The sequence below is a fragment of the Peromyscus eremicus genome, chromosome 15 (assembly GCF_949786415.1).
Source record: "Peromyscus eremicus chromosome 15, PerEre_H2_v1, whole genome shotgun sequence".
Taxonomy (NCBI): domain Eukaryota; kingdom Metazoa; phylum Chordata; class Mammalia; order Rodentia; family Cricetidae; genus Peromyscus; species Peromyscus eremicus.
This window is the reverse complement of record NC_081431.1, coordinates 53,359,346-53,381,679: the sequence shown is the minus strand read 5'-3', so window position 1 is coordinate 53,381,679 and position 22,334 is coordinate 53,359,346. Positions and strand designations below refer to the sequence as shown.

At 35.6% G+C, this 22,334-nt stretch overlaps 1 protein-coding gene across 1 annotated transcript in view; it reads left to right on the top strand.

Annotated features, from left to right (window-relative positions):
• Positions 1–22,019, top strand: part of Zbtb41 (zinc finger and BTB domain containing 41) — a 29,773-nt gene extending 7,754 nt beyond the window's left edge. The window contains exons 3-10 of the mRNA XM_059280368.1: positions 803–872; positions 3,145–3,292; positions 9,616–9,745; positions 11,385–11,480; positions 12,745–12,851; positions 14,677–14,782; positions 15,723–15,811; positions 21,065–22,019. Of these exons, the coding sequence (XP_059136351.1) occupies positions 803–872; positions 3,145–3,292; positions 9,616–9,745; positions 11,385–11,480; positions 12,745–12,851; positions 14,677–14,782; positions 15,723–15,811; positions 21,065–21,723 (1,405 nt within the window). The 3' untranslated portion in view covers positions 21,724–22,019. The remainder of the gene's footprint in view (positions 1–802; positions 873–3,144; positions 3,293–9,615; positions 9,746–11,384; positions 11,481–12,744; positions 12,852–14,676; positions 14,783–15,722; positions 15,812–21,064) is intronic.
• Positions 22,020–22,334: the final 315 nt, after the last annotated feature.

Sequence of the window (22,334 nt, the reverse complement as noted above, 5' to 3'; positions counted from 1 at the left end):
CTTTATGGTTTTGTAGAGTTTACAAGTCAACAGAGCAACAGCAAATGTTACTTCATATTTTTTCCCTTTTGGAAGTGCAATAAGAATATGGCCCATAATGTAAAGTTTAAGATACATTTTGATCATCTTTTTTTTTTATTATTATTATTTGGTTTTGACAAGTATGTCTTCAGAAATGCATGGCTTTAAAACTCTTAAGAAATTAGTTTCCATATTCATCTTTAGTGTGGAAAAATTAGTGACTATATTTAATATAGTGCTGAATATTAACTCTAAAAATTAAAGTATCTGCACACATGTAGATTTTAAGAATGCATTTAAATATACTTTTTTAAATTTCTATGTAACTTAATTATATGCATAAAATCTTTAAAATGAGGGAAGCTCTATTCTTACTATGTGTACCTGTGTTTACACAGGACATTCAGGACTGAAAGTGGGTAAGGTGCTGATCACTGTAATCCTAGCACCTATGAGGCTGAGGCTGATGGATTGCTGTAAGTTTAAGGCCAATTTGGGTTATAGAGTGAGACCCTGTAATAACAACACCAAAAATAAACAAGTAATACCTAATTTTTTTTTTTTTTTTTTTTTTTTTTTGTGTTTTGAAGCAGAGTTTTGGTTTGTAGCCTAGGCTGGCCATCAATACTAGCTCCTCCTGCCTCAGCTCTCTGAGTGTAAGGTTGCAGGCATGTACCACACTGGGCTAGTATCTGATTCTTGAAATCACCCTTGACAGATTAATGTGAAATATAGACGTAATTAGCATAGTTTTCCTAACATTTTCTCTCTTTTTTGATAGATTTCATCCTGAAAATGCACAAGAATTTATTTCCATCAAGAAGACTAAAAGTGAAAGTTGGAAATGTGACGTAAGAGTTTGTAATTTCTATTAGAAAATCAAAGTAAATGTAATGTCTTTTGGGAAACAAAGGTAATTAGGTTTAAAGTAATGGAACTTATCTCAGTTTTAGAATCTTTTAAAGTTATTTGAAGAAAAATTGTTTTTTAAATTTCTCCTGCAAACACGTTAGTTTTCAGATAGTAGACCTCCGAAATGGATATCCTATTTTGGTTCTTATGATTCCTTGGTCTGTCTCCTTCATACAATTAGCAAAATCACTCTGGTTTGTATTTAGAACTGTGTATAATGATCTCTAGCATTACTGTGGCAGAATATAGAATGTCAAATTGCCGCTCGTTGCTGTATAATACACCATGTTGAAGCGCAAGGGTCCTTAGAGTGCTGTTTTACTGGTTTTCCCTTTTTGGTTGGTCAGGAATCCAAACTGGGGACACGGCTTCGCTAGGTATTTCTTTGGTTCTGTGCTATGTCAGTCAAAGTAATGCAGTTGTTATAAATTACAGGATAAATTTTTCTGGTTTGGGACACATTCACAGTGACTTACTAATATAATAGTCAACTTAGTGATGCCTGATGGCTAGAATTAGTAAGGATGGATCAGGGAACAGGAGATTCCCTTCTTTTTTTATTTTTTTTTGGTTTTTTGAGACAGGGTTTCTCTGTGTAGCTTTGCGCCTTTCCTGGAACTCACTTGGTAGCCCAGGCTGGCCTCGAACTCACAGAGATCCGCCTGGCTCTGCCTCCCGAGTGCTGGGATTAAAGGCGTGCGCCACCACCGCCCGGCGAGATTCCCTTCTTGCTCTCCTTGAAGCTGCTTGTGCTTCCTCCACCCTTCTGGTATAGCAGCTAGGCTCAGAGAGACAGAGAGAGAAGTGTGTGTGTGTGTGTGTGTGTGTGTGTGTGTGTGTGTGTGTGTGTGTTCATCCATGTGTGCGTACATGTGCATGCCAAGAAGTGTAGTCAGGGCTTCAGAAGTCCCAGATCATAACTTCTGCCACATGCTATTGGTTAAATGGTCAGTTCTAGAACAGAGTGGCATGAGAGGAATTCAGTGGGAGTAGTAGCAGAGAATTTCTGTTTCTTCTGTCACACTCCTAAGGATTTTTGTCAGTATTTAGTTGCACATGGTTTAGTATTTAATACTGCTTATCATTTACATTGTTATTCTAAAGATTAACTTACATATGTAGCATACTTCCAGAATTGTCCCTAGTTCTCTGATTGCAGCTTCAGAAAACTGAAGTTAATTTCTTTGACTCTGCACAAGATGTCCACTTCACTTTATTAGGCTTTATCATCCTCAAGTCTAAATGAGGACACTGTTATTATGTCTGCTCTGTAGTACTTTCTGAGCACCAAATAAGGTGATCTTGGACTTGTGCCTAGTTGGTACTGTTATCTGTTGCTGCAGCAGCTTCACTCGTTTTAAATCCCTGACTTATGACACTTTTTTTATTTTTCAAGACCGTATTTCTTTGTGTATACCTGGCTGCCTTGGAACTCACTCTGTAGACCAGGCTGGCCTTGAACTCAGAGACTTGCCTGCCTCTGCCTCCAGAGTGCTGGTATTAAAGGTGTGCACTTACCACCACCTGGCCATATATTGTATTTTTATATACTGTTTTCTTATTTCTGAAAACTTCCAGATAAAAGTTGAGGGGTTTTCTGTGATTTAATTATTGATAATCCTAATGAAATATATGGTAATAATGATTTAAAAAAATCTTTTTATTCCTGATATAAATTTGGTTTTATTTTGTGGATTAAAAAATAGATATCCATGGGTGGAGAGGTGGCTCATCGGTTCAAAGGGCCGCTCTTGCAAAGGATCCAGATTCTGTTCCCACTCATAACCATCAGTAAACTATCTCCAGGGGATTTAACACCCTCTTCTGACCTCCGTGGGCACCAGGCACGTATGTGATGTACATACATGCAAACAGTGACTGAATAAAATAAAAATAAATCTTTTAAAAAAGAAATCGCTATCTAGAATTAAGATCCTAAGAGTATGTTATAGCTTTGTTAAACATAGAATGAGTGGGAATTCATCTACCTTTAGGGTTAACTTAACATAATTCTGAACTATAATGCTTCTAGTGTTTCTTATTTTTCCCCCTTTTTTGGCACAGTTAGAAAATTGATAATACTTTGGTAAGTTTTCTGTTGGAAGATGTTTTCTTTACTTGAATTTTTATGTTTTATCTGTATTATGAGCTTTATATTTTAATTCAATCTTAAATTAAGGTAGCTACATTTTTATATACACTTTTATTTAGATTTGTAAGAAATCTTTTACTCGAAGACCACACTTGGAGGAACACATGATTCTGCATTCACAAGATAAACCTTTTAAGTGTACCTATTGTGAAGAGCATTTCAAATCCCGATTTGCACGGTTAAAGCATCAGGAGAAGTTCCATCTGGGTAAGTTATGTTTTTGTAAAGTAGTCATCTGGTTACTGATTATCTGATGTAGAAGAGCTCACCACTGTTAAACTGTACTTTTTCCTCTTAAAAACCTTCATTGTTTGGAGGGAGTAAAGAAAAGGGGGAAGTGGAGTAATTATATTATGCTCTTGAAAAAAATCTTTTTGTTTAAGAGTAGTTTTAAATTCACAACAAAATTGAGAAGGTGCAGATAGTTATTGGGTTGCCAACCTCTGTATGTACAGCATTGTCCCACATCAGCATCCCCACCACATGGTTATCAGCCTTTGTATGTACAGCATCATCCCACATCAGCATCCCCACCATGTGGTATAGTTTAAAAAATGATTAATGTCCAAATTTTGGTGATTAATTATAAAATGGCTGTAGTTATCTGTTTGCAACTTTTGTCGTGGACAAATTTTCAGTTTGCTTGGATGAAAATCTGAGAACATAAAGAAAAGGTCTATTGGATTGTTAGAATACATTCAGTTTGTTAGAAATTGCCACATTGTCTTCCAAAATGGTTGTACCAGCTGGATTAGAACTCCTGTTACTTTAGCATTTAACATTTGGTTTTGTCAGAATTCTGATATTTAAGCCACCACAGTAATTGCTTACTATATTGTTGCTTCATTTGCATTTTGCTGGAGATACGGTGTGGAACAGCTTTTCTCATGTTTGTCATTTGTCTTTGACGCTCTGTCTGTTAAGTCTTTAATTCTATGTTCTAGTGGGGCTGTTTTGGTTTTTTTTGTTGTTGTTGTTGAGTTCCGAGAATTCTTTTTAAAAATATTTAGGTATTGTGTGTGTGTGTGTGTGTGTGTGTGTGTGTGTGTGTGTGTGTGTGTGTGACATCCCTGTGTATGCCTGTGATGAGGTATTGGGACAACTTATAGGAGCTGGTCTCTCTTTCCACCCTGTGATTCTCAAGGATGGAACTCAGGTTATTAGGTTTAGTGGCAAACACCTTTCCCTGCTGTGTTGCTGTAAGTTTTCTGTGGTCCCACCTGGCTCCTGTGGCCCCACAGTCCCTCAGCCACTTGGACCCAAATAAACACACACAGGCTTATATTATTTTTAAACTATGGCCATGGCAGGCTTCTTGCTAGCTAGCTCTTATATCTTAAATTAACCCATTTCTATAAACCTATATTTGCCACGTGGCTTGTGACTTACCAGTATCTTTACATCTTGCTTCTCCTGGTGGCGGCTAGCAGCGGCTCCTCTGTTCTCTTTTCTCCTTCCTTTCTCTCTGGTTGGAATGTCCCGCCTAACCTTATTCTGCCTCACCATTGGCCAAACAGCTTTGTTTATCAACCAATCAGAGAAATACACATTCACAGCATACAAAATGGTATCACCCATCACTGCTGAACCATGTCTCTGGCTTGAAAATTCTTTTATTTTTTTTTAAGGAGTTATTTTTATTATTTTAAGTGTGTGTGTGTGTGTGTGTGTGTGTGTGTGTGTGTGTGTGTGTGTTTCATGTTCTGTGTCTCTCTGGCTTGAAACTTCTTTTATTTTTTTAAGAATTTATTTTTTATTATTTAAATTGTGTTTGTGTTTTCATGCTGTGTGTGCCCATAAGAGGGTGGAGTGTTGGATGTCTTGGGGCTGGAGTTACAAATGGTTGTAAACTATCCATGGTTGTAAGCTATCCAACATGTCTGTTGGGAACCTAATGGGTCCTCTGGAAGAGCAGTATGTGGTCTAACCACCCTAGCCAACTCTTCAGTCCCTTTAGATTGCTTTATGTATTTTTTTGTTACACTACTTTAGTAGTGTCTGGCTTGTCATTCGTTGTACTGACAAGGTTCTGTCATGGAACAAAATTCAACTTTCAAGACTGTCACATATAAACATTGTCAAACCTAACATCACCTATATTTTTGCATACATTGCTTGTATAAGTTGTATAATTTTCTATTTTTTCTATTTAGATGATGAGCCATTTTGAGTTCATTTTTGAAGAGGACACCATTTGTAGAGGACTATGTCTAGATTTGTGAGGTCTCTATTCTCTTTCTTGTGTACATGGTTGTCAAATTGTTTCAGCTTCACTTTTTTTAAGACCATTGTGTGGCCTTCACTCCTTTGGCAGTTCGCTTCATGTTTGTGTGTCTATTTGCTGCTCTGCATACTGTCTATATTACTACAGCTTTATAATAAGCTTTGAAGTCTGGTAGTGCTGGTCTTCTAGCTTTGTTTTTTACTTCAGTATTATGGTGTCCATTTTGGAGTTCTTGTCTCTACATAAACATGAGAATCAGCTTTTCAGGCGGGCTTGGTAACTCATGCCCAAGTTCCAGCACTCAGGAGCTGAGACAGGAGGATCAGCATAATTTTGCAACAGTTTGGGCTACATAGTGACTCTAAGCCAACCTTGTCTACATGAAGAGACCATGTTAAAGAAAAAACAAATGTAATTTATTGATACCCCTCAATAATTTATCAGGAATGTTAGGGATGTCTTTAATCTTGTCTATTAAATCAGAAGTCCTGGTGTGCGTGAGTCTTCCTGCTTATGAACATTTGTGCAGTTGTTTATTTTCATTAGAGTTTTGTCATATTTTTATCATTGTTTGTTTGTTTTACTCAACTTTATATCTTTCCTAATATTGTTAGGCTTTTTAAGCAGTTTCTTCTGAAGGATTATTGAAACACTCTTGATGAACTTTGGTACTGAATTAGGGCAAAGGGTGTTGTACTTATTTGGAGTGATGCTATATATATGTTACAGTTCCTGTAGATCAGCAAATATGACTTGGTTTTGTTTTGAATAGCAAAAATACCAGAGGATATAAACAGTTGACAATTGATCATTGGATAGATCTCATTAAATGCTTGAAACAGGGCATTTGATTTCATAAAAACTTTTCCTGAATATAAACTTAGTATATTTAGAATAAAATATTATGTGATGAGTTTCCTCCCTAATGCTTATGGCCAAGATAGAGACTTAGATTTTAAATTTGAAAGTATGGCTTGGTAATTTATGAAAGTTAATCCTCGTAATGATTTCTTGTCATCCCACATAGAAGTCTCTTTTCAGTCTTATTCCTTTTAGGCAGCTTGAATAATAATTTATACTAAGTAAGAATAATGTGGGTAAATAACTTTATAGATGGCATGAAGCTGATAACAGTATTTCATATACCAGAGAATTATATATATATATATATATATATAGTTGAAGACAAATTTAAATATATGTATAAATGCCGAGTGGTAGACTTTAGTTCTTGGACTACTTGATTACGAAGCAGTCCATCCTCCAAACTCCTTTTCATGTGGATGGGCTTAATAGCAGAGGCTTGTTAGACAGAGGCATGGTGTGAACCAATAATGAGCTGACAAAACCAATGCAGATTTCAGCTTTATTAATAGTGTATATTCTTCAGAATTAAAGTAGTAATCTAGTTTTGAATTGATCTGGAAAATTGTATTAATTTCTGGGTCAGTGTATTTAAAATGGATATTGACAAATATAGAAGTGAGTAGCTTGGCTTGTTTTCATTTTCATTTTTGTGGTTTTTGTTTTTTGATATAACAGGGTTTTAAAATTATGTCAGTTAAAACATGTTAAAGGACCTTGAACTATTGTGCCTCAATAAACGAATATGTCTGTTGTTAGATAACTTCAAGGCTATATTGTGTTTCAAGGCATATTTGATTTTTGTGATTATAATGTAGAAAGCTGCTTATTTGTAGAAGATAGAGTATATTTATTTTTTAGCTTAACCCTTTCCAAGTGGTTTTTGACTTGTTCAATCTTAGCAGTTCTAAAAAGGCATCATAGAAAACAACTATTAAATATATTAAAAGTTCCAGTTGGAGACATCATGATTACATGTTACATGTGAGAAAGTTATTTTTATACTTTATTCCAGGAATAACTACTTTGTGAATGTGCATTTGTGACTGTGTGGTATATGCACATCTGTATTTGCAGGTGTACCTGATTGTGCATGCAGAAGCCAGAGGAAGATGCTCTATGTCCTGTACTACCACTCTCCACCTTATTCCCTTTAGACAGTATCTTTGACTGAGCCTGGACCTAGGCTGGTGGCCAACAAGCACCAGGAAGTCTTTGTCTTTGCCTGTCCCACAGCATTGGGGTTACAGATGCACCATCCTCTCCTGGCTTTTGACCTGGGTTCTGGGGATTTGAATGTAGATCTTCATTCTTGCTCAGGAAATGTTTTTACTCATTTCCCCAGCCCAGTACCTACCTGCTTATTATTGGACAATTAGTGGCTTCCCTTCTTTTTGATTTGAAAACTATAGCTGCTCTTTTTTTTTTAAAAGTGTCCTGGCAAAGAGATTTTTATAATTAATATATGGATTCTACCCATTTCTGTTTCTAATTTTCTATTTTAACTTCTAGTAAATGTATCGTTTAGTAGTCACTATTTGAAGAGTATCAGGTAGAAGTTCTAAAATATAAATTTAATCCACTATGTATTCTTATTTTAGAGCTTAAAAGTTAAAGTAACGTGTTTTATATAATAATTTCTTTCCTATCAGCATATGCTGAGCTGGCTAACTCTTAGAGCTCTTGAAGAGGAAGTTTCTAAAAGTGGTTTAACTGGATTTTTTTTGTTGTTGTTGCTTGTTGAAAGATTACTTATTTTTCTGTCATATTACATCTCAATTAGGGAAGTGTTGCAGAAATGGTAGAAAGTGAAATTTAATTAATGTATTAAGCTTTAGTTATAAAGGACATTGAAAAAATACTCCAGGAAAAGGCACTGAACATTCAAAGTAGTACACATTTATCAGACAGCCGCTAGCCATGTAATGAGTTTTGTCTTAGTGTCTAGGGAGATTATGGCTCCAGATTAAATTACAGTGCAGAGCGTAATCAAGCAGGCCAGTAAATCACAATTCTCTGCTCACACATGCTTAGTTACTGTGTATCATTTCTGTCACAGGTGACATTTACTAGGAAAAGAATTCATAGGTATTATGGTATCATGTAAATGAAGTGTAAGACTTCACAGTGAAGATATTTTCACTGTCATGCTCAGCCACCTACTATATGATTTAAAGAATGCTCATAGAGCTGTAGGTTTCTCATATATCAAAGTTAATAAATGTTGCTGTGTGGATTAAAAAAGATTGTATTAGTCATGGTTCTATAGAGTAACAACGTATAAAGTGAATGTCTGTCTGTCTATCTACCTACCTACCTACCTACCTACCTATCTAGGAGATTTATTAGAATGACTTAAAGGCTGTAGTCCAGCTAATCCAACAGTGGCTGGCTCTGAATGGGAAATAAGAATTCAGAAGTTGGTCAGTCCACAAGGTTGAATATCTCAGCTGATCTTCAGTATACACTGAATCCCAGAGAAATAGTCTCTATGCCAGTGAAGGAATGGACTTGGTAGCAAGTCAGAACAAGCAGGCAAAGAGCAAATGCTTCCTTCTTCCATGTCCTCATATAGGCTTCTTGCAGAAGGTGTGGCCTAGAATAAAGGTGGATCTTCCTATTTCAAATTAAGTAAAAATCCCTCACAGCTGTGTCCTCCATTTTTGGATTTTAGTTAATTCCATATGTAGTCAAGTTGACAACCAAAACAGCCATTACAAAGGTAATGTGTAATAGGTGTTAAGTTTGCATTCTCTTTCTCTGAATATATATTATTTCCAATATTATAGTTATTATTTTTAAGAACTCTGAAAAATCTATTTTTGAAATAAAATAATGGGCTTATATTTTTCATAATATTTAAGAAAAAGATCAAACATGATAAACTGTATAGGTGATTGGTGTGAGTATTTCTGCTCTTTCCCCCCTTACATAATGATGCTAACAAATGTGGCTCAGTACCAGAGCAGATGCATGGCATAGGAAGGTACAAGAGCCATCCTTAGCACCATAAGGACAATGGATAGACCACAAAGGGAATGTTTAATGGCATATGTAGTAGTTTTGAGCCTCACCTCTATACTTCCATTGCTGTGAACTGTTGTAAACTTCAGATGAGTGATTCACAAGAAACAGTGCAAGTCCCATCCCCTGAAGAGATTGTTGAAGCAGCCCGATCATGCTCCAGGGTACTTGCTTTCATAGGTCTGCTCTGCTTGTTTGATGGTAAAATATTGTGCTTAGCTTAGGCCTAAGGTCTAGAAATGCCTTTCAGGAATAAACAACCTAGGAGGGAAGAGAATATAAACAAATAATTTCAGTATATTAGAAATTTTGCCTATGCTGCTGATGTTGGTAGGAACAAATTTGTGGTACCTCTCTTGAATTTAACATAGTATATATTTTTAAACTTCAAATACATGCTTTTTAAATTTTTTTTTAGGTCCCTTTCCATGTGATATATGTGGTCGTCAGTTCAATGACACTGGAAATTTGAAACGCCATATAGAATGTACTCATGGTGGCAAAAGAAAATGGACTTGCTTTATTTGTGGAAAGTCAGTACGAGAAAGGTAACGTTATCTGCACACTCAGAAAAGCGGAAGCACTTACATATGCTATAAATTATTAATAAGGGTTATAGGAAGTAGATAACTCAGGACACTAGGTACCACCGCTTTAGCTTAAAATGTAAAAGACAAAAAAATTACAGAAGTCATACAGAAGCCAGGGTTTGCAGATTCAGATTGTTGGTTTACTATATCCTATTTATTTGTTACTTTATCTACTGGAATGTCAGGGTGGCCTTGTGAACTCTTGGAAAATCTGCAGATGGATTCCATCCACAGACTCTCTTCATAGTACCTTTTAAACCTTTTATTGATCTATTATAGTGACAATATTGTTAGGACTGTGTGCAACTCAGATTTTCAAAAGCATGTGCTATCTTGTATAATAGGATGTGTGTGAAAAGTAAAACAGAAAGGCATGATAAACATAAGTGGTTATTTCTGAGGAGAGAAGAGGAGAATAAGATGAGTGAGGCATTTGACAGTATGGTAGTGTTCAAATTACTAACCTGAGCGTATGTTTAATGCTGTTCTTGAAAAGCAGATGTAAGTTTTACATTTTTTTTCTTTCTTTTTTTTTTTTTGGTTTTTCGAGACAGGGTTTCTCTGTGTAGTTTTGGTGCCTGTCCTGGATCTCAGTCTGTAGCCCAGGCTGGCTTCGAACTCACAGAGATCCGCCTGGCTCTGCCTCCCAAGTGCTGGGATTAAAGGCGTGCACCACCACCGCCCGGCAGTTTTACATATTTTTGAAGCCAAGTTGAGTGACACATGTCTGTAAGCTCATTACTAGGAAGGCAAAGCAGGACGCTTACAAGTTTGTCCTCAGCTTGAGTTACATTGTGAAACACTATGCAAAAATTAAAACCTTCAGTATATTTAAGATTCATGGCTTTCAACTTAGAATTAGAAATGCTGATTTCATAATGTAAATTATGAATATAGTAGGAGAGTTGGAAAATCATTATGTTACTTAATATGAAATCATATTTATAGATTAGAAAATTATAAATTTATTATGTGGATTATAAATTTCTCTCCCCCTTATAGAACTTATATAAAAATAAAATACTCAAATGAACCAAGAAAGAAAAACAGAACAAAACAAAGATAACACTTCTTTATTTATTCTAGTTGCTTTTATACATAAGTTTAGAAATATCTGCAGGGGTGTTTCCCAGAGCTGGGCATCCTCTCCTGACTAGCACTTGTCAGGTATTGGTGGTTCTTGTACATGAACGCCATCTGCTGGCAGAGCTTCAACTCATGGCCTGCCTTTTGAAGTCAACCTGATAGGGCATTGACCTGCAAGCCAAGTCAGAGTGGGTGGAGAAGCCCACAGAAGTCAGGAACACTTCCTTCTACTTCTCTCTTTCTAAATAACTTTGTCCATCCTGATTCAGGCCTTTAAGTGCGTAGAAAAACTTTCAAAGTTAGGACTACAGGTATTCTGGCAAAATGCTTGCTGAAGTACTGGTTAAACTGTAGTTCTCTGTTCTAAATAGGGGGTTTGAAATCCACATTTACTATGTACAGTGGCATTAAAAGATATATAATGTGTGTATCTATATGAGAAAATATAAGATTAAGAACTCTGGAGTATATATATGTATATATATGTAATTTAAATTTTTTTTAAACATAGAACTACTTTGAAAGAACATTTGAGAATACATAGTGGAGAAAAACCTCATCTTTGTAGTATCTGTGGGCAAAGTTTTCGTCATGGAAGTTCATACAGGTAAGTTACCTTCCCTTATATTAAATGAGATAAAATTACAGGTCTGCTTTAGTTGTATTTCATTATAAGTGCCTTGTTCAATTAAAGCCTTTCTTAGACTTATGATATGTAGCTAGGAAAAACATTACTGACTTTTCTTTCTATAGCTTTAAATAATTATCTTTATCTCTGTGTAAAACATTAATATTTTCTCATTAACTTTACCAAAGTCTTTACTGAACTGTCATTATTTAAATATTTAATTATTTGTCTTTGGATAAAAATAGTATTAAAACTCTTTTCTAAGCTTTGTTTATTTATTCATCCTTCACTGTAGAAGAATATACTTATATGGAAATAAGATTAAGGACTCTGGAATTCTCAGTTTTAGGTGGCCTTCTGTGCACTGTTACTTGTTTAATTTTTTTTATGTCCGAATGACTGTAACTGAAGGTTCTGAATTTCCCCTTAAATAGGTAGGTACTTACTAAGAAATATGTATGATTTTAATTTTTCTTAGTTAATTCTAGAATTGTAATCTTATGGCTTTAATAGCCATAGTTTCATTTATTATCTCTTTAACTGTAAAGAGATTATTTTCTCTTTGGATGTAGTCTAGTCATTTGATTATTTTAGTTAGTGTAAAGTCAACACTTGTTTTAGAAACTTGAGTAGAAAAGCTATTCATTTCACTTTGGTATACACAGAACATTATAGAAGTAAAAGAGATTCAAACTAGGTCAATTTCAATAATCTAAACCTTTTATTGTCTATCTTTGAATTTAAAGCACCATTTTTTTAGTGTGAAGTAGTAAAAATGTAATTTTTATAAGCTTGAGTTCTTTTAAAATATTGTGATTTATCAGCTATCAATAAATAGTGTCAGTTTTCCAGAGTAGTATAATAATCAGTTGCTATTATCAGTAGCTGTCATTATCATGTAGCTGTTTGTATACTTATCCATTTGTCCAATTCTGATTCCTCAGAATTCCTTGAGGCTCAGATCAATAACACCCACAAACATTCGGTAAAGTCTGTGAGGTAGGTTTAATATCTAAGAACTTAGGAAGTATCTAGAACTATATGGGATATACAAATTTCAAAGTGCTCTTTTAGGAGAAGTGAATAGGAACTCCAAGATCTTTGTTTAAAACATAGAGAAGGACTCTGAAAGTCCTACATGCAGAGCAAATGATATGCTTGAGCAGACAGCCTGTTTTTATTTATTATCAAGCATTTTCATTCCACACAAGTTTCAACAGTCTTTGTCCTTTTATGTTTATAGGCTTCACCTAAGAGTACATCATGATGATAAAAGATACGAGTGTGATGAATGTGGAAAAACATTTATTCGCCATGACCACCTAACAAAGCACAAAAAAATACATTCAGGTAAGTTCTATTTTGTATTGCTCTTTCCAAAACTGTTTAAAAAACCACTGTAGAGAACATAATATTGCTTTCTGTGTATATTAGCTGTGGTTTTAATAGTCGGACATTTGCTGGTCACCCCTTTATAATGATGGTTTTTAAATCCTTTTTGTAAAAGCATCTGGAAATGGGTAAATAATCATATCATAACATGTTTACTGAAATTTCAAAGTTTAGTTTTGAATAAATTCTCAAAGTTTATAATTTGCATATCATGCTGATGTATTCAGCAATGCTATTGGCACTTCCCTAAAGAGAAAACCATATTTCTCACTGTGATTATATTTGAGAAGTTAGTGAAAGTCTGGTGTTTTAAAGGGACATCATTATAACTAAGTGTTAAAGTTTATGTTGTAGTGGAATTTGAAGACATATTTGGAAAAAAATTCCTTTATAGTCTTGACTGATTTTCAGATATTTACATTATAATTTCATACTCTGGGGATTTCTTTCATGTTTTCATCTCAGATTGTTGTTCAGGAAATGCTATGAGTCAACTATGTGAGTACAATAATGGGAAAGAGCCATCTCTATGTGCACAGTAGAACTGGTGATTATCATCAGTATTATAAACATTCCTGAAATAGGAAGTGTGACAAATGGCTTTCTTAATGATCACAGGCAGGCAAATTGTAGCTGACCTTACTTCTAAGAGATTAAAGGTCTGATGACATTTTAATTGAGATAGTGCATTTTCATTTCTAGTGAGGGAATTCTAAGTTTGTGATTCTAGAAGTCACATGCATTAATTGCACATTGGTATTGAGACAATGGTGTTTAATGATCAACCTTTGAATGGAAATGTAGTAATAGGTAATCAACTGGAGTTTTCATTGTATTTACACTTTTGCTCATTGCAAATGTAAGAAATCCTGATAAATGAAATATACTTTTAAAATACAAAGATCTGAAATGTTCAGGTATTTTTTCTAAGTATTGAAATAGTTCACCTGAATTTAATATATGTTCATTTGAGGTATTTCATATCTAGATACGTTTTTCTATTCAACATCTTGGGTTTGAAGTAATTTTATTTATCTTGTTCTGCATTGAAAGGTAAGGTTAGATGTCTACTACAAAAGGTTACTAATTTCTCCATGTGAGCAAACATCCACATTCATGAAATTAGGTATGAGTTCTTTGGGAAATGTTGTTGGTTGTTTTTACTGTTTGCTCTTTTGTGGGGCCCACGACCCAGCTCCTGAATAAATCACACACAGAGGCTTATTCTTAAATATAAATGCCTGGCCTTAGTTTGGCTTGTTTCTAGCCAGCTTTTCTTAAATTATCCCTTCTACCTTTGCCTCTGGGCTTTTTCCTTTTCTTACTTCTGTAATCTTACTTTCACTCTTACTCCGTGGCTTGCTGTGTGATTGGGTTGCTGGCCCCTGTTTTCCTCCTCCTTCTCTGGCTACTTCTTTTCCTCCCCGATTTCTTCTGTTTCTTCTCTCTGCCTGCCTGCCCTGCCTATTTTTCTCTCCTGCCTCACTGTTGGCCATTCAGTTCTTTATTAAACCATCAGGTGTTTTAGACAGGCACAGTAACACAGCTTCACAGAGTTAAACAGATGCAACATAAAGAAAAGTAACACGCCTTGAAATAATATTCTACAACAGGGAGAGATAACTGAATGAATGATATAAAGGAAATAACCGAGATTAAACGGTGGCTTTGTTTTCCTGATATTACATCAAATAATCTTACTGTTTGGTCATTATTTCTGGAGAAAAAAAGAAAATTTAAATGCCTATTATGGTAAAAGAAATATGTGTGCCTTTGTTTTCAGGTGAGAAGGCTCATCAGTGTGAAGAATGTGGAAAGTGTTTTGGTCGAAGGGATCATCTCACTGTTCATTACAAGAGTGTGCATCTGGGAGAGAAGGTGTGGCAAAAGTGAGTGAAAGAGGAACTGTCCTCTTTACTGTTCTTGGCAGTGTCATGGAGGGAGAAAAATTTACGTTTCCTTTATTCTGTTTAATTTGGAACAAGTTAATCATCTCTCTCTCTTTTCTATATTCCTCTAAAGTCTTAAAAGAAGTGTCCACATACACACACAGACACATATTTGGGTGGACTGTTTTTACCTGCCTCAAAGACTAGGCATTGACTCACTCAAATGCTACTCATTCCACAGATGTCATAGTCCTGACAATTAAAATTTGATTTTGACCTTGACTTAATATTTGTTAGACATTCTACTATGCCACTAACTATGTTAACTTTGGGGCCAATTACAGATTTACTTATATCTGTGTATAATAAGAAAGGATTCACATTTTATTTCTTTTTATTTAGGCATGAAGTTTGGTAGGTGAACTAATGAGAGCCATGTAAACTGTCATTCAATGAATGCAGCTTTTGAGATTATTTCAGTTTCTTTTAATCAGGCTCAGTATCTGTCTCTTTAATTAACTGAGTTATAATTTACTTAAGGTGAAACTCAGCCTGTTTAGTGTGTATTTCTACAGTCTAATAATCATCGCCATCAGAATGTAGAATATTCTAATTATCATATTTTTTTTTGTCTTAAACCTCTTTCCCATTTAGCCCAGTAGTGATGCATTTTTATTCTTTTCTCTGCATTCTTTCCTTTGTGTATTTAATAGCTAATTAAAAGGTGGGTTGATTGAAGACATTCTGAAGTTTTATTCTTACAAGTGTCTTTTGAGAAGTTCTTCTATTAAATATAACTTGAGGCAAGCTCTGGTTTTAAAAGTACCTCTGTGCCTCCAGGCTCGTATGCTTTATGTGGCATTTGTCTGTATAGTTATAGAGTTTTCAATTTTTTTTATTATTGATACAAGTTACATAGATGAACCATTTACTTTCTTAGATATAAAGCAACATTTCATCAATGTGACGTTTGTAAGAAGATTTTCAAAGGAAAATCAAGTCTGGAAATGCATTTTCGGACACATTCAGGTAAAACTTAAGGGTACTCTATGCAGATCTTTGTGTAACTACTTAATAATACAATATATCCATATGTATTATTCTTGACTCAAATGTTTACAAACAATATGTTTATTAAAGTTCATGTCATGAATAGGAAGTGTTTTTACTTTCTTCTCAATTTCAAGCATTTGGGAAACTGTTTTCTGTAGAGGATAGCCCAGGCTATTCTCTTTTCTCCTTTTCCTTTGCCCTCTGCTTCTCCTGGGTGAGCTTTGTAAGGTTTTCTTAGGCTTCTGTTGCCGTTATCTTCTCTTTTAAAGGAGTTGTGCGCGAATCTCCTGACTCACAGCAAGTCCTAGTGTATGTGTTTGTTTCTCATACAGCTGCTTGTGGCCCTTAGGCAGGTATACTACAATTCTCTCCTTTTGATGCATTCCACTCACTCACCTAGAGTGAAGTATAAGGTACATTGATTTCACTTTTCCCTCATATATAGAAAATTGAAGATTTATTTATTTTTCTTCAATTAAGAAGTATGGCCGGGCGTTGGTGGCGCACGCCTTTAATCCCAGCACTCGGGAGGCAGAGCCAGGCGGATCTCTGTGAGTTCGAGGCCAGCCTGGGCTACCAAGTGAGTTCCAGGAAAGGCACAAAGCTACACAGAGAAACCCTGTCTTAAAAAAAAAAGGGGGGGGGGCTGGAGAGATGGCTCAGAGGTTAAGAGCACTGGCTGTTCTTGCAGAGGTCCTGAGTTCAATTCCCAGCAACCACATGGTGGCTCACAGCCATCTATAATGAGATATGGTGCCCTCTTCTGGCATACAGGCAGAACACTGTATAAATAATAAATAAATCTTTAAAAAAAAAAAAAAAAAAAAAAAAAAAGAAGTATGGCTGGGCGGTGGTGGCGCACGCCTTTAATCCCAGCACTCGGGAGGCAGAGGCAGGTGGATCTCTGTGAGTTCGAGGCCAGCCTGGTCTACAAAGTGAGTTCCAGGACAGGCTCCAAAGCTATACAGAGAAACCCTGTCTCGAAAAACCAAAAGAAAAAAAAAATATGTTTATGTACTTAAAACTTCTTTGTTTTATACTCAATTTGTATATTTTAAGCTGCTATTCTGAAAGAGACAAATTATATCATGAATGTTATAGTAGAAGGAACTTAATTTGGATAATTTTAAATATCAAATAGTTTCTAGTAAAGATTTATTACTGATTCAGTGATGTTGCTAAAAGCAAAATTATATGCTTCCAATGAACAAGTTTTAGGAGTGCATACATAGGAGTATAAACTGAAGAAACTTTGTTAATGCTGATTTTCAGATCAGTCATAAGTAAAAACCAAATAGAACATAAAAAACAGATAATGAACACACAGAAAATTAAATTGAGACTATTGATAGTTTAATTCATAGCAGTTGAAATGTATCTGGCTATTACATACTTGGTGTGAAATAGAGACATCCTTCCAGTCTTTGAAAGTTGAGATGAACCCTATCATAGAGTGAAACAACTACTGTAGCTATGATGGAATATAAGGGGAAGAAATAATCTAAAGCAAAAGGCAGCAAGTATTTGTAAAGAGCCAGATAATAAATAGATACTCCAGACTATTTCTGTCATAGTCACTTAACCATGTTCTTGTAGCACAAGAATAGCTGTAGGTATTATTACAAGTGGATGCATCTGTGTTCATTAAAACTATAAAAGCAGCCATTGGTCTAGATTTGACTTACTGAGACCTCTAGATAGGACTTGACAAAGTGACTCTTCCAAAAATGGATTACATAGTTTCCTAAATCTTCAATCCAGCTTTATCTGGGCATGAGAGTTAATATTTTGTATACTTTGTGATGATCATTGAAAGGCATTATCCCAAATGTCAGCTTATCAACTCATATTCCAGAAAATGAGCTCTTAATGTTTCCTGGGTAGAGCACCCTTATTCAGGAAATAGAATTGCTAAATTTATGAGAGGAGGAATTGCCATTTCTTTTTTTTCTTTTCTTTTTTTTTTCACGAGACAGGGTTTCTCTGTGTAGCCTTGTGCCTTATCTGGAACTCACTCTGTAGCCCAGGCTGGCCTTGAACTCCACAGAGATCTGCCTGGCTCTCTGTGATTAAAGGCGTGCGCCACCACTACCCGGCAAATTGCCAGTTGTATAGTAATTTTATAGTATGGTTTAACTAGAGGATTGTGAAGAATATTGAACCACCCTTACTGAAAGTGACCAGCAGTGCCCCTTTGGTGATGGCTGGGGAGATAGATTAGGTGGTTATGTCCTTGCTTTGTAAACAGAAGGACCCAATCTTGATTCCTAGAACCTGTATATAAAGGCTGGTGTGGCGGCACCCATTGTAATTTCATCAAGGGAGGTGGTCTTTGGAGAAATGAAGACAGGCAGGTCCCAGGTCCAGCTTACGTTACTTGGACAACTTCAGGCCAATGAAGATACTCTTGTCTGAAAAACAAACAAAAAAATAGGCTGGACATACCCGAGATTGACTTCTGGCTTTCACAAATGTTTATACACACCTGTACCCACATGAACATGTATGCATATATAGACAATCAACGATTTTACTCTCTAGATTTTTTTTTTTTTTTGTCTTGAAATCCTTAGGGCATTACATGTTCTTGGGTTTTATGATCTCCTTACTTAGTTTTTGTGATATGTTAGTACGTCATTTCTGCAACAAGGTACAATATAGGTTATTTTCAGTTTGAATTTATCTTGCTTTCCTATGACGAACATCTAGTCTTGCTTTCAACTACAAAAATGAGAGAAATTAGTTGGGAAGTTCCTAAGATTTTCTTCTACAGATAGATTATTCTCACCCATTTCTTTGGCTTGTGCAGTTCTCAGAATGTATACATACGTACATACATACATACATACATACACACATACATTCTCCTCACAGTCTTGTTGGAATGTAATGTATTAGTTAAAATTAGCATAAGGATGACAAGATAGATGCTTAGGGCTTGATTTTCAGTTTCTTTTCTTTTTCTTTCTTATTTTCTTTTTTGAAGTTCAACATGAATTGTTCTTATAAACTATTTTTATTGAAGATAGCTTATAAAGTGCACAAATCTTAATGAAAAGTCCAGTATACTTTTTATGATGAATTCATGAATGTTGTCACTATTCAGATCATGTTATATAATAGCAGTAGGCTGTTAAAAGCATCCTCATAACCGCTCTTGCTGAGTAACATCCTTGAAAGATGGCTATTTTGATTTATATTACCAAAAATTAATTTTCCCTGCTTGAATTTCATATAATGTAATATCTTTTTCTCTTTTTGGGGGGCCTGCCACCCAGATACCAAATAAATCACACATGGAGACATAGTCTTACTTATGAACGCCTGGCCTTAGCTTGGCTTTTTTCTTGCCAGCTTTCCTTAACTTAAATTACCCTGTCTGTCTTTTGCCTCTGGTCTTTTCCTGTTCTCTTACTTCTGTAAATCTTACTCTCACTCCATGGCTTGCTGTGTAGCTGGGTGGCTGATTCCTGGAGTCCTCTTCCTTCTCTGGCTACTGCTTTCTCTCCCCCAGATTTCTCCTTCTGTTTATCCTCTCTGCCTTCCAGCCCCGCCTATCCTTTCTCCTGTTTTGCTATTGGCAGTTCAGCTCTTTATTAGACCATCGGGTGTTTTAGACAGGCAAAGTAAATACAGCGTCATAGAGTTAAACAAATGCAACATAAAAGTAACACACTTTAATATTCTACAACAAAGTAATCTTATGTTTATTCCTTTTTCATTTTTCTTTTTGTGGTGAGTAAATCCAGCTTTTTTGTCTCATTTTTTGGGTGGATTGTTTTTTTTCTCGATTAATGTCTACTTTCTAGGAAAAATAAGATCATCACCTTTTAGGGTGCACAAATGCCTTTTAATGTCCCTCTTTTCCTTACATAGAATTTAATTTTATAGCTATTTTAATAGAACTTGGGACATACAAGGACTTTTGGGGGTGTGGGGGCATTTGAAATTGAACCCTGGGCCTTACGTTTGTGAGGCAAGTCCTCTACCACTGCTACATCCCCAGCACAAGCTTAAGCACTGTTAACATTTGCTGGCCCTTCCTGTGTACTATTCTCCACCTTCTCCTGATAACACAGTTATCCTCACTGTGGCTTTCACCTTCCTTGGCTTCTCGCTCCCTTCCATTTTCAAAGCTAGCAATTTGGAGTTGAGTTCTGTCACATCTGACTTACCCTTCATTAGTCATCAGCCACTTTCTAAGGTCTCCTGAAGTTATTTGGCTCCCTTGATAATCCAATCAATCTGCCCATTTTTAGCTTTAACTTTCGCACACTGCAAAGCCTGTTTTACTGTGTAAAGTAAATATTCATGGCTTCTGTGGATTAGAACGCATATGCCTTTAAGGGGTTATTATTCTGCCTAGCACTTTGGTTGTGCTAGAAATTTTTTTTTTTTAATAAAAAAATCAAAATAAAACTACAGTGTAAGAACCTAACTGCAGAAGAATCAGGAACTGATTTGGTATTCTTAATTATTTTCCCCAATGAAATTTAAAAGTTTTGATCTCTTGTTAGAAACCAGTGTTACTACTTTTTGTTCACCTGTCCTCCTAAAAAAACAAAAACAAAAAAAAAGTTAATTAAGAGTTGTTCTTGCCGGGCGGTGGTGGCTCACGCCTTTAATCCCAGCACTCGGGAGGCAGAGCCAGGTGGATCTCTGTGAGTTCGAGGCCAGCCTGGACTACCAAGTGAGTTTCAGGAAAGGCGCAAAACTACACAGAAAAACCCTGTCTCAAAAAAACAAAAAACAAAAAAAAAAAAAAAAAAAAAAGAGTTGTTCTTCTGGTCTTTATATAGTTTATAGGTAGAAGGATATCAAATGTTTCAGTTTCAAAAAACTTTTGTGTTTTTTTTTTTTTCAGTAGGAATAAAGTAATAGTAAGCAATAATAAGGTTTATTAAGCACTCAGGACACTGAGAATAGGGCTAAACAGTTACTTTACTTCCTTTATTAGGCACTACATTGCAGGTAGGGAACTAGGCTTAAAAGTCTGTCTACTAAATAGTTTATTCAGGACTTAAGCCCAGAACATTTTGATGTTTAATTCACTATCTTTATGAATTTGATAGGCTTTCTTCATTTATGATTGCTTAAAATACTACCGTTTTTACCAAGGTTTTAACAAGTATGCATGTGAAAAATTTGCTATTTAAATTACCATCTTATCAAATGGGTACATTATACATTAATTTTACTTTTGTTCATATATTTGTTTATTTTTCACAGGTGAAAAACCATACAAGTGTCAAATTTGCAATCAGTCTTTTAGAATTAAGAAAACTTTAACAAAACACCTGGTTATTCACTCTGATGCCCGACCTTTCAATTGTCAACACTGCAATGCAACATTTAAGCGGAAGGACAAGCTGAAATACCACATTGACCATGTTCATGGGATAAAATCTCCTGATGATTCTCTCAGTACTTCTGAGGAAAAACTTGTGTCTTTGCCAACAATAGAGTACTCATCTGAGGATAAGATCTTTCAAGCAGAGACAAAACAATATCTGGACCAGCCCAAAGTTTATCAGCCGGAAGCCAAGACTATGCTACAGAATGTGTCTGCAGAAGTATGTGTTCCAGTAACATTGGTTCCAGTTCAAATGCCTGACACATCCAGCGATCTGGTGCCTCATACCACCACACTTCCCCCATCATCCCATGAGATTCTGCCACCACAGCCGCAGCCAACTGATTATCCACGGGCAGCAGATTTAGCTTTTCTGGAAAAATACACTCTTACTCCTCAGCCTGCAAATATAGTTCACCCAGTCCGACCTGAACAGATGCTAGATCCTAGAGAACCGTCTTATCTTGGAACATTATTGGGCCTTGATAGCACAACTGCTGTCCAGAATATGTCCAGTAGTGAGCATCGCTCATGAGTAAACATTCCATAGACCTTGATGCTTGTATGCTGACAGCCAGAAACTACTGGCTTTTCAATTAGTAGGGCTGCTATTTTTTTTTTTTTCATTTTTTTTTTTCTAGTTTCTCAAGTCTTCAGAACAGCTTCAAATCAAGAAAAGTTTATTTCTATTGACTGAATACTTGGACACATTTTGTCATAATATTTGAAGTATGATTTTTTAAAAGATTATTTAGTACTAATTTTGAATGGATTTTTAAATTTCAGATTATTAGCTGCTGAAAATGGTGGAGGTATTTTTTAAATCATCAATGGAATTTTTCTATTCCTTTACCTTTTTTTTTTGAGACAGGGTCTTCGACTGTAGCCCAGGATGGCCTCAATTTGTGGCAATCTTTCTGCCTTAGCCAACCAGGTGTGAGCCCCAAGCCAAAGTTTACTTTTAGTCAGCTCTTTTCTTCCTTCCCCATATTGCTATGAAGTTTGAAGGACCATGTAGCCTATAGGAAGGAGTGTAAGCATGTCCAAAATTGCAAACTTTTAATACTAATTAAATACCATTATTTCATTCAGATTTTCAAAGTTGAGATTTGAAATTTCTTACATGTTCATGTAAGAAAATCTTGG